A 12,425-nucleotide genomic window follows, 5' to 3' on the forward strand; every position below is an offset into this window, starting at 1 on the left:
TTTTTTTTCGTTGCAGCAATTTATGCAAATATCCAGAACTCGAAATGTTTCGGGCGCCAAGTTCCTGTAGCGACTACTAGAATTCCAAAATGAAATTTCGTAACTTTTTCGTGACCTTTTCTATACCAAACCATAACATTTGTGACATCCTCAAGAGCGAATTTGGGTGCGAATTTTCATGCATGCGATAGATGCGTGCTTTGCTTGCAATTTAGTAGCGTTTAAAGCCAATCATAGACATTTCTGGTAGTAAGTTTTCACGTTTTATAGAACGCAATTTTCCAGTCTATACTTACATTTGTACAGATATATATATATATATATAAAAAAAAAAAAAAAAACTAAATTTGGTGACTTTTTCTTGACTTTCATGACCGTTTTCTGATTTTATGACTGATAGACAACCTGGACTAGAGGTAAAAGTTTAACACCTAGCTTGTTTTCTTTTTTCAGCGTTAATATCTTCACCTTTTTACCTACCTGTAGTCTAATTTTGTGTGCTACATGTTAGATGTATTAAAAATAAATTATAATAACTTCGTTACCAAGTTCAAAGTTTCTCATTTATCTTTCATTTTAACATAAACAGCTCATCATTAGAGGATTCTGATCCATCCAGAACAGCGGACAATTGACATTTTAGTCCTCATATTACAAGTCATGTACACTGACATAAAATACACTCTGCTATTTTGTAAAACTTAATTACTGCCTTCAATTACTGTTACCTTTGAGGAATAGCTTGTGTAAGCTGAGGCAAGCTTGCATTTTTTTATACCAGTAGCTATAATTTAAAGCCAAAAGATATAATCCTATGTATTAAATTGGATTTTTATTATTGTGGCACCTGTTTTTTTTTTTTTTAGAACTGGTGCTTAGCACAGGAAAAATTTTTTCGCGGCTTACTGACTGCTAATACGTATCTTACACTCCAGTCTAGGCCTACAAAGAACTTCAAATGGCACAGTTTAACTAAGTGATTTAAGGTTTACACATCAACTTTCACTGCCATTATTTCCGGGTTTCTAGATTGAATTTAATATTTCTTAGCTTTCTTTATTTTAATATGTTACTTTATGACCTTGCAGGAACACCAAAAATCTTGTTGCCCACTGGCAATCGAACCTGTGATCAATATAAAATCGTGGCTACAAGAGACCACTATATACTCCTGTACAACAGTGTCATTATTTCATATAAACTTTCGCACTTTATACATAAAGTGTAAAACTAATTTAAATCTAAAAGGATGGGGAAGCAAGAAGTCACTTTATGTTTGATATCTTTGGTTTAAGAAAAGAAAAAGGACATTCTTGTGTCACTTTTAGTCGTGTACGCTTGCCTCTTGTAGTTCGATCTTTATTCAACTATTACTGTACTACACAATCTTTCTGGTACAGAATGTGTGGCGCAATAAATTTCGCTACAAAATGTGTATTTCTCTACAAATTACTCTTTGTTTCCTGTTTGCTTTTTACGTTTCTTCGTCTTACTTCTTTTTGCTTCCATTATTTATTTATTTACAAACTGTAATTACGTTTCGGCACGCTCAATGGAAATAATATACCTGGAATTATTGTCTCATTATTCGGTATCATTTCATTTGCTGTTGCAAGTGCATCTTTAGACAAGGAGCGTTGTGAAAATTTTACGATATTTGAAAAGCTGTAGACATATGACAGCTATCTGCAGACTACCATATAAATTTATATAAGTTTGAGTCCTAAGTAGGCAAAAGTATGTCTCCAACATATTTTTCACAATTACTTCTCTCTTGTTATTACTTTATTACATTTACTACAATTTCACTACATTTACTATTGGTAGTGATTGTGATGTTGTTGAAGATGATAAGCAGTTGTTACAGTGCTCAGTGCTAGTAGAACTGGGCAGATGGTTTTTAACTTGGTAATGTATAGTCCTGTTATTGGTATTTCTGACTTTCCAGACCGGAATTATCCACCACTGAATTAAAGTAATCTCAACTACCTCACGACTATGGGTCAATACTGGAAGTTCTGTGAAAAAAGAACCCAAGAATTAACTCGACCTAATATCGTTGGAGACATTTTACCGAGGTGTTTTTTTTTTGACAGTGTAACACGACAATGAGAAAAAGTCTAACATACAATTACAACTTACTGAATGGCTTTTTGGTCTTCTTTTCTCGTGTGATGTATTGATTAAATTCTTCCCCTCTTTTTAACTTCTGCTCAGTGTCAGCACTTTCACCGCTCAATCTTATTTGACATACTCGTCCAGCTTCCAGAGGAACACAGAAATCAGGAAGATATGTTCTCGTGATTTCCATCAGGTCACAATTTACCTGAAAGTAAAAGAGGGAGTGAGTTTATATGCTGCACTACGTATATGAAATAAATTTCAAAAACCGGTCACTACCTGAAGTCATAAATGAAGGACGCATATAATAACCCTATCAGCATTAGTATCTGCAACACGATTTGAATACAAGTATTACTTTTGAGTCAATATGGCTCATCTTCAGAGCGTAGAGAGAGAGAGAAAATAAAAATTTAAAAAACTTGAATCATGGATTGTGTTCAATCGTATATCAGCTATACGGAATATTGTATAATATCCAATTCTGAAATGAAATTTCTAATTTTACGATCCAAGATGAGGCTCTATAGGCTGAAAGAAACGGATGATTTATGCGTGAACGATTATGAAAGAGCTGATGGAATGAGAATGTGGGAGCAAAACGGGAGAACTCTGAGAAAACTCACAGACACTATGCTGTCCACTACAAACTTCATAGCCTGAGATCAAATCAAGTACCACACGGTATCAATAATTCGATTTTGAAGGCGAAGGTATGGGTCGTCTTTCGACCAACTGATCTCTCTAGAATCTCAAAGACAAAATATGGCCGTCTCCTATCTTGTCATGAACCTCATTGATGATGCCTAACCTCTCACCCTCTGGCACAATGTTGTTAGACGGGGCTGTAATTTGGCGTTCCTTTTCAGCACTATGGTCATGTGAAACGTGGATCTACATTTTAAAGTGAAATCCAAATCATAGTAATGGGTTCAAATTTCAAGGCTCTCTCACCAGGAATTGAACCTAGGACGCCATGCGTGGTACAACCTTGACTAACCGAGAAGTCTTTCTGGAACAAGGAATATCTGTAGTGTGTTCGATAGTTCCCATTTTACGCGTCATCCTCGAAGAAAAATGGACTAATGATGTGATCCAATTAAACCGCGCACCATAGGTTTACTTCAGGACTACCTCACATATGCATCTCGAACTCATATGGATTTTCAAGCCCCCAAATTCGGAAGTTGTGCTCGTTCACCTTTCCTGAAACATAAAACGTAGTTTCATTTAAGAACAAAATCCGAGACAGGTCACCATTGCTTTGTAAACGGGTAAGCATTGATTCAAAAAATTCCATTCCCATACCAGTCTTTGTCTATTAAATCGTGGACAAATTTTCACTCGTAGGGCCGGATCTTCGCCTTCTTATATACGATCTTATGTAATGTTAACTTCGGCATTCCCAGTTCCACGGACGTCTGTTTAAAAGATTACATTAGAGAACATTCCACGCTGTCCTGCACTAAATCACATCCTTACTCATTTCTGGTCTTCCACTGCGTGGCAATTTTAACACTTCTTGTAGCCTTGAAATTTTTGTATTACTTTGTAGTTTCAAACTTCATATTTGTCTCTTCTGGAGGGAAGGGGGAGACAAACTGTCTTTTCCTGTACGAATGCTATCTTCGAGTCCTGTGATCACGTATGCAAGTATCATTGAATACTCTGGTCAAAATAAAGATTTCCTCCTCCTCAACCGAAACTTTTTTATAACCATAAGTTACATCGTTATTGAATTAGTTTTCTCCAGAACTTTATGTACTCTCTGTATATATAGACAAGGTGTATACTCTGTCTACTTCCCAGGTCTCACCAACTAGGCACTGGTGGGTGGGTTTTTCCGAATCCCTTAGCTTACGCTTCATCAGAGTAAGAGAGTAAAGATTATATATATATATATATATATACAGGGTGGGCCATTTTAATTAATCCACGGAAATATCTGAAAAATGATAAAACATAGAAGAAATTTTTGAAGTACACGTTATATATTGCTAAGGGGGTAAACCATTTCCGCCAAAAGTACCCCTTTCCACCCCCCGGAAATGGGGGTAACGGGGGGTAACTTTGAAATGTCAAATGGGAACATGGGTCGAGTAATACCTCGTTCGAAAGGTCTTGGAAAACTAAGTAACGCTGTACCAAAATTTGTTTCATATGGAGCACCAGTTTCAAAATGGCCGCCATGATATAGTTCGGAAACTCCAGTAGCCGTAGTATGAAAACCATGGGAGGTAAATGAATGGAACAAAATTGAAATACGTAAATATCATAGGGCATATCGAATGGTGTGGTCCCTGTGATCCCAGTGGCCTCCCTGAAGGGGTCTTGGGGGCTAACTTCAAGATTTCAAATAGTAACATGAGTCGAGTGGTACCTCGTTCGATAAATCTTGCTAAATCAAACATCTTGCAGGAGAAAACGATTGAGGTGAAATGGCAGTGTTCTCAAAAGGCCGACGAAACATAGTATCAGTGTCAGAGAAAAGGTTTAGTATCCGTAGTATGAAAGCAATTGGAGATAAATCAACAGAAGAAAAACTGGAGTAGGTAACTGACGTAAGGCACATCGAGAGGTGTTGTCGGGGTGACTCCACTGAAAGGTATCCGGGGCCAACTTGAAAATTTCAAATAGCAACTTGAAGCGAGTAACATCATGTTACATAGACAAATGAATGTCAAACAGCTTCTGTAAGAATATTTTCGACATGAGACACCGTTTTCAAAATGATCGCCAAGACATGGTGAATGTGTCTAAGAAAACGTCTAGTGCCCATAGTATGAATACGGGTAGAGATAAATGTAAATAACGAAAATTAAATAGGAAAACCACGGAGACGTTCCAAGGCTCGAGAATGATACAACAGAGATAAAAATGTTAGAGTAAAATTGCCATAATGTATAGAGAGATATTCAAGTTCTGCAAAATAATCTTTTCCTGTGCTCTGTATGTGAGTGGAGTGGAAAGTAACAGTGAAAGTTCAAATGAGAACTCTACTTTAATTCGCAAATTAAGGCTACCTTACAAATAGGTATGGTATGGTTGAAACATTTGTTTGTAAAGATGACGCTGTAGTGACTAAAAAAAGGTGAAATTTTATTTGAATGGTAACGCATATTTGTATGGCTAAGTATGATTTGATGCGAAAACAGAAGGAACGTTATACGAAAGAAGTTGTCGAATAATGCAGTTGCTGGAACTTACAAACGTGTGAATTTGCTAATCTCTGTCGCCACAGAAACTTTTATGCAATGCGTGCTGGTTATTCGGAAAGCATTTCGGGAATATACGTACACACTGTTTCGTCCCTCAAGCTCACAATATGACATGAGTGCTAATAGTTAATCAAAATGTAACTGTGGCCAAGGGCGCCCATGTTGTGGTTTCCAAGGGAGGCAAGAAAAAGCGACATTTCAAATATAGTTTCAAATTTTGCTGTAGCTATTCTAAAAATTCTATTGAGTTTTCGATATTCCGAAGCACAATTTCCTCTAGGGTCCGAGAGCCCCCCTTGCCCCCCTTATGGGCGTCCTTAACTGTGGCCATCCGCATTAACTGAGTGCACTAATTCTCTATCCCTGAAGTCTGCCTTCCAAACAGCATTGGGTAGGTCAAGCGTACGCCCGAACCATTGTCCGGTCGGACATTGACATTTTGAAGTTAGCTCACAAGATCCCTTCAGGGAAGCCGCTGGGATCGCAGGGGTCACATCATTCGATATGCCCTATGATATTTACGTATTTCAATTTTGTTCCATTCATTTACCTCCCATGGTTTTCATACTACGGCTACTGGAGTTTCCGAACTATATCATGGCGGCCATTTTGAAACTGGTGCTCCATATGAAACAAATTTTGGTACAGCGTTACTTACTTTTCCAAGACCTTTCGAACGAGGTATTACTCGACCCATGTTCCCATTTGACATTTCAAAGTTACCCCCCGTTACCCCCATTTCCTGGGGGTGGGGAGGGGTACTTTTGTCGGAAATGGTTTACCCCCTTAGCAATATATAACGTGTACTTCAAAAATTTCTTCTATGTTTTATCATTTTTCAGATATTTCCGTGGATTAATTAAAATGGCCCACCCTGTATATATATATATATATATATATATATATATTAAACGTCAGATACGAGCCATATTGACCATTTTCATCTACTGACTTTTTCTACATTTCGGTAAATAGATTGTTTTCCTTACATTCGTTCCGACATTATGTTGATGGAATCTTACATATCATACCTGATCTGTTTCTTGGTCAACTTCATCCACAGGCGGTGGTGCAAGCCAATATGTTGCGCTAAGCCTCTCATCATCAACCTCGCCAACAACAAATACTGGTCGTGCATTGAACTGAGCAAGCAATGGCTCAGCTGGAGGCAACACTGGTTCTGTCATTTCTGGAAAATATATAAAAGAGCTGTCAGAAAAAAAAAAAGTATCAGTACATGAAAATAAACACGTACTACTTGGCCATTTCCTCGAAGTATACACTTATTAGGCCCAGATTTTCATTATTAATACCTGAAGTTGAAAGGCAATTAAGTATTCATAAGCACGAAAGTAACTTTGGATGGATTTTTATCCCTATCTCTTTTGTAAGAACTCCTAATCTTAATCTACGATTGATACTTTTATTGTCTAGATTAGTCATTTCCAACTCACCAATGTATGATGTAGGAGCGGGCTATTATGATCATAGCCACGAGAAAGAGAATAGTTGAGCAAAAAATGGGAGAGAACGAGGTAGATGGAATGGAATAAAACAAGTGTTAGCAGTGTTCGATTAGTCATAAATCCATGAGTAGTGTATCTGCAAAATTGCCGACTATGCCTTGTTCGCCTCACCACTATCTATTATTATGCTGCCTTCTTCTTGCTCCCTGTGAATGGTTTACTGCTGAGAGTTCGAGCAGAAAACTGTGACATCACAGGCTATTCAGCTGCAAATGACTGCTTTAGCTGAACGAAACGATGAACGCAACTACGACCGTAGTTGTGGTTTTCTCGAATTTTCTCTGATAGCAAAGCTTTAAACCAAACATTTTATAAACACTGAAAAGTGCCGGTATATGCTTTTGCTTCAATCGAACTCCTAACGTAAAATGGTGACGCCACGGTTGTTAATTACACGTTCCTCAGTTTCTAAGTTATGTGAGCTAAAGCACGATATACAGGATTACACGGGATATGATTCATTCGTTTTGAAAAGGCTATATTTTTAAAAGTATTACACGTACACACATGAAAGAGATATGAAAAGAACCATAAACTCACCAAGTTTGTATTCCGTATTCCAGGTGGCTGCACGAGTCCATTATCTTTCCGACCGGGGGTGGCAGTGTGGCAGTACGAGGTTAGTACCTATCGAAAATGGAGGAAAAGCAAGAAAAAAGACGTCGTCTGGACGTGTGTCGTGTCACCAAAGGGGCACATATTTTACATTTGTGGAGGGTGTATAAATTTGGTGAGTTTGTGATTCTTTTCATATATCTTTTATGTAACTAACTAACTAACTCTATGGCCTATGGAACCCGGAGGTTCAGTGCCGCGTTCACAAAAGCTCTCCACTGACTTCTATCCTTAGCTAATTGCATCCAGTTTCTACTTTGTATTCCTATCTCTGCGAGATCCATCTTAATATTATCCTCCCATCTGCGCCTAGGTCTTCCTAATGGTCGTTTTCCTATGGGTCTTCCAGTCAAGACTTTGAAAGCGTTTCTACTTTCTTCCATTCTAGCTACATGACCTGCCCACCTAAGCCTCCAAGACTTGACGACCCTAACAATGTTGGGTAAACCGTATAAACTATGTAGTTCCTCGTTATGAAGTTTCCGCCATTCCCCATTCTCGTTCCTCTTGGGTCCGAATATTCTTCTCAGGATCCTGTTCTCAAATACTTTCAGTCTATGTTCTTCCCTCAGAGTAAGCGACCATGTTTCGCAACCATACAGAACAACAGGCATGATTATCGTTTTATATATTTAAAGCTTCAAATTATTCGACAGAATTCGCGACAACAAGAGATTTTGAACCGAATAGTAACATGAATTCCCTGCTTTTAGTCGACATTTAATTTCTTCGTGAATATGTTTTATGTATGTATATGTAATACTTTTGAAAATATAGCCTTTTCAAAATGAGTGAATGATTCATGCTAACACTGTATAAAAAAAACCTTATATACTCCGTATGTATACTTCATATGGATTTTTTTTTTTTTTTTAATTTTCCACGTGTGTTCGGTACTGAGTGCTGACGAATTGGAATATTATATAACGGAATATTAAAAAAGGCTAATTTGACACGTTAACAATCTTTGTACCAACTTAATCTTCTTTCATTACCTTAAATAAACCCTATTGTGAATTCTAGAATTCAACACTTCGTTTCAACTGTAACAAAAAACCCAACTTATCAAAAATTCAAAATATAATAAACTCTAGAACAAAAATGTACTCAACTTACCTTTAGCTTCGACTGTTTTGTTACCTTCGTCTTCTAATAGACGAAGAAGAACAGAAAGATGTCCATGGAGACTCCTTAGTGACTCATCCTCCGAATAATCCTACAAAATATTACACACAAATTACAATACCGATGTAATGTTAATATTAGCAACAAATAAAATATAAAATGTTCATCTATTACAAATAAATTAGGTGAAGAGATATAGCACTATTACATGATAAATAAATTTTTACATTATTTTATGCCCTATACATAATACTTTACACAGGGTGTCTACTGGAATACCAGAAAGTAAATTCATGACTTTTTCATGACTTTTCATGACCTTTTTGTTCAAATTTTCATGACCATGGCGATAAAAATTTACCATTAGTAATAATAAACCCCTACCATCAGTAGTGCATCGGAACTATGCGGGTTGCTAGTCTTAAATATCACTTATTGTGAATCTTAAAGAAAGAATCTAAAATTCTGCCGCCTTGTGCTCGAGCACAGAATAGCACTTACCTAAATACGGGCCTGCTCTTACCAGTGAATCACTCTATACTCTATTTGAAGTTTTAATTCTGAGTATAGTTATCCATCTAGCAGAAATTTGTCTGAAATTAAGCACTCAGAGAACTGCCCAAAGACAAAACAAATTATAAAAGAAATTCGTTTTTAAAAAATAGACCATCAAATTTAAAATCTGCAAACTCAAACGAATAATATTATTTGCATAAGTCTAAAGGCCCAAAAATACACAATTTACATTTCTTAGAAGTAAAGAAATAGCAGATCACAAAGTTGGACAGTAAAAAGTTGTTACTATATTACAGAGACTAGAAGATGAAATGGGGAGCAGCTAGGAAGACAGTAAAGTACCAGTTAGCCAGCACTAACTGGTGGGGGAAATTCTCACAATTACTGACCTGATACAACTGTTTCAGTACGTGCAGTATGAGGTATAAAAGTATGAAGTATAACAATATACTCTGAGATTTCAGATTTTCATGACCAGTTGGGTAAATAAAGGACTTTTTCATGGCTTTCATGACCACTAAGCAAAATATATGACTTTCTCATGACTTTCATGACTTTCATGACCAGTAGACACCCTGTTACATCTTATTTATTTTACATCACAATTTGACAATATGATAAAAAGGCAAAAATTCCATACAGTGCCATAACTTAACAAATCTGTTTTGGAGACCTATGCAGGAGCGTATTTTGGAACTCCCAATCAGTGAGTTCGCCCAACTGCAGGATGGTATTTGTGGGGTTCCCAAATCAGTGAAATATTTTGAAAATTAAGATGAAGCTTTATCCCCTTACCAGAAGCCACAACAACGGACCCCTATATACTAAGGCGGAGCGAAAAATCACTTTTTTATATATCGAAAACGCAATAAGGCAGTAAAGTTGTCAATTGATATTGATAAAATACTGTAAAAAATTTAGTCGTTGAAATCGAATATCTTCCGGTGGGGAATCACCAAAGAAAATGAAATGAAATGAAATCTTTGAATTTTACGTCCCACGGTTATGCCGGTTAGGCTAAAGGAGACGGTGATGATGAGTAATGAATGAAATAGTGGAATGAAGAAAGTGGGAGGGAACTGGAGAACCCCGAGGAAACCCACGCACATGGTGTTTGTCCATCACAAAGTTCACTTGGCGGGGGCTGGGATCGAACCCGGGACCCAAGCGCCAGAGGTGAACGCTCTACAACTGAGCCACCGCGGCCCCGAGAATCACCAAAGAGATTTGTGTGTTTTATAGGGTATGCAAATCCGCTGTACACACCACTTTTTTGTGTTTCTACGGTAAATGAACAAACGTATTACCTATATTTCTTAACTTAGCCTTTCCCCTTGCGTTGACTATCTTTCTTCATGCCTCTTTTCTTACGTGAAGTCATTCATCATCAACTATAGAAAATAATAAATTATAGTCTCCGATAAGCGAAATAACAGTTATTTTGGATTACTTCTCGAACCAACTGCCGCTCCTTTTGCGGTACGTATTTTGAAGAAGCTGTCATTACCCACACGTGTTTAGCTCCATCTTTACAAGTAGAGTGTCTTTTTACTGAAAACCAATATCTAACGTATACTTTCACAACAAATTCTGCAAGGGTTTGGAGGACTTCCGAAGGATTCAATGTAGCCCCATAAAGTCGCAGGATACGATTTGCTGTGGTTAACCATCGTGATGAGACACAGCACCAGGGTGTAAGGTAGCAATTTATGGAGAACACTCACCCTTTATCACTGCCTGGGAAATCAAGGAAAGATATTTTTGATTAGTACTAAGCTCTTCCACTCGCACTTGAGGAACATCACAATCTATAGGAATAAAATTAACAACAGGCAAGTTTTCGCATGTTTCCAGTAATTTGCCGACAGTACCTCTATATGAATCGGCCTTGTAATTGTGGTATCTATTTGCTTTATTAGATGACGCAAAAGTAGCTCATTAGCATGTAAGAGACATACGCATCACTATAGTGGTCTACTGAGAATTATTTCCAGTCGACGAAGTATTCCATTAACACCTGTATTGGTGTTTGTTCCATCGCAGCCTGCAACACAGAGGTCATCAGTAGAAATGCGTAGTTCAAGCACCGCAAGTAAACGATGGGCTATACGCTCTTCCTTGCCAGAAAGAGGAGTGACATGGCTAATATAATCTCCCTGGTTCAGGCTGTCTTTCTATTGCTATGTGCTCCTCCACAATTGTTTCATTGTGCCAGCGACCTCCAGTTTCTTTCCTGTATAGAGTTTGATCTTTACGACCATCAAAGTACAAGCCTGCAAGAACCTTTCCTTTGGCCATTAGCACTTCCTTTTGTCGTACCTTTTTCTCTTCTCACCGGATTTTTGAGCGGTCTATCACCTAGCCAGAATTCTCTGGACCAATTATTCCAAAAGACTGTAACGTAGCTGTTACTATCGAAACAGTTACAAGAAAAACGTGTTAAAGGAAAAGTTTAGTGAACAATGAACACATTTACCGGCGTATTAATTCAAGGCTAGAACCTTATATGAAAACACAAGTAAGGTATAGCATACACAATACTTTGATTTGCTAAACTGGGTTATTTTATGGTTCCAAATCTGTCTAAATCATCTAGAAATTATTTCTTAAATTTTATAGACTGCTTAAGTTAAGAAATATAAGTAATATTTTTGTTCATTTACCGTAGAAACACAAAAGAGTAGTGTGTGCAGCGGGTTTGCATACCCTATGAAAACAATCTTTTTTGGCGATTCGCCACCGGAAGATATTCGATTTCAGCGACGAAATTTTCACAGCATTTTACTAACATCAATTGACAACTTTTTCCGCATTATTGATTTTTCGATATATAAAAAAGTAATTTTTCACTCCGCCCTACTATTTATATGGCTCCACAGTTCGGTCCACAGTGTTCTCTCTCCTCAGGGCTCCTTGCTGCAGCAATGGCTGATCCTCCCCTTCTGGTCGCCATGAATGGGTAACACCGTTAACATGAAACAAGTAAGCCTACTAGATTTTCGACTTCAACAAAGACATATTAGGTATAAAGCTTTGATTATTACCACTATGCTATATTGATGATGTCTTGTCGTCACTTCAGAGACTCTTTTGCTATTCTGTATTCAAATACCCAGACTAAACTGACTATCTGTACGATATTATTGTGCATTGTACAATGTAAGCGGTTTTAATTGTTTTAGTATTTAAATGATTTTTACTTTTTGAACATTAATTGCGTTTTAGCAAAGGGGAAGAGTAGACAAAATGAATAACAGTGCAATTTAATAAACAATAATAGTTTCTAACAGCGGGTGCGGAGTCC

The 12,425-nt window shown here is 37.3% G+C and overlaps 1 protein-coding gene across 5 annotated transcripts in view; it reads right to left on the reverse strand.

Moving 5' to 3' along the window:
* vir (VIR_N domain-containing protein) overlaps positions 1–12,425 on the reverse strand; it is a 188,056-nt gene that overhangs the window by 31,255 nt on the left and 144,376 nt on the right. For all 5 annotated transcript variants that reach the window (XM_081746558.1, XM_081746557.1, XM_081746556.1 and 2 more), the window contains 3 exons: positions 8,597–8,696; positions 6,371–6,528; positions 2,143–2,326 (listed from right to left, as the gene is read on the reverse strand). In XM_081746558.1, coding sequence (XP_081602684.1) covers positions 2,143–2,326; positions 6,371–6,528; positions 8,597–8,696 — 442 coding nt within the window. The remainder of the gene's footprint in view (positions 1–2,142; positions 2,327–6,370; positions 6,529–8,596; positions 8,697–12,425) is intronic.

The sequence above is a fragment of the Thermobia domestica genome, chromosome 18 (genome assembly GCF_964235325.1).
Source record: "Thermobia domestica chromosome 18, izTheDome1.hap1.1, whole genome shotgun sequence".
Classification (NCBI taxonomy): domain Eukaryota; kingdom Metazoa; phylum Arthropoda; class Insecta; order Zygentoma; family Lepismatidae; genus Thermobia; species Thermobia domestica.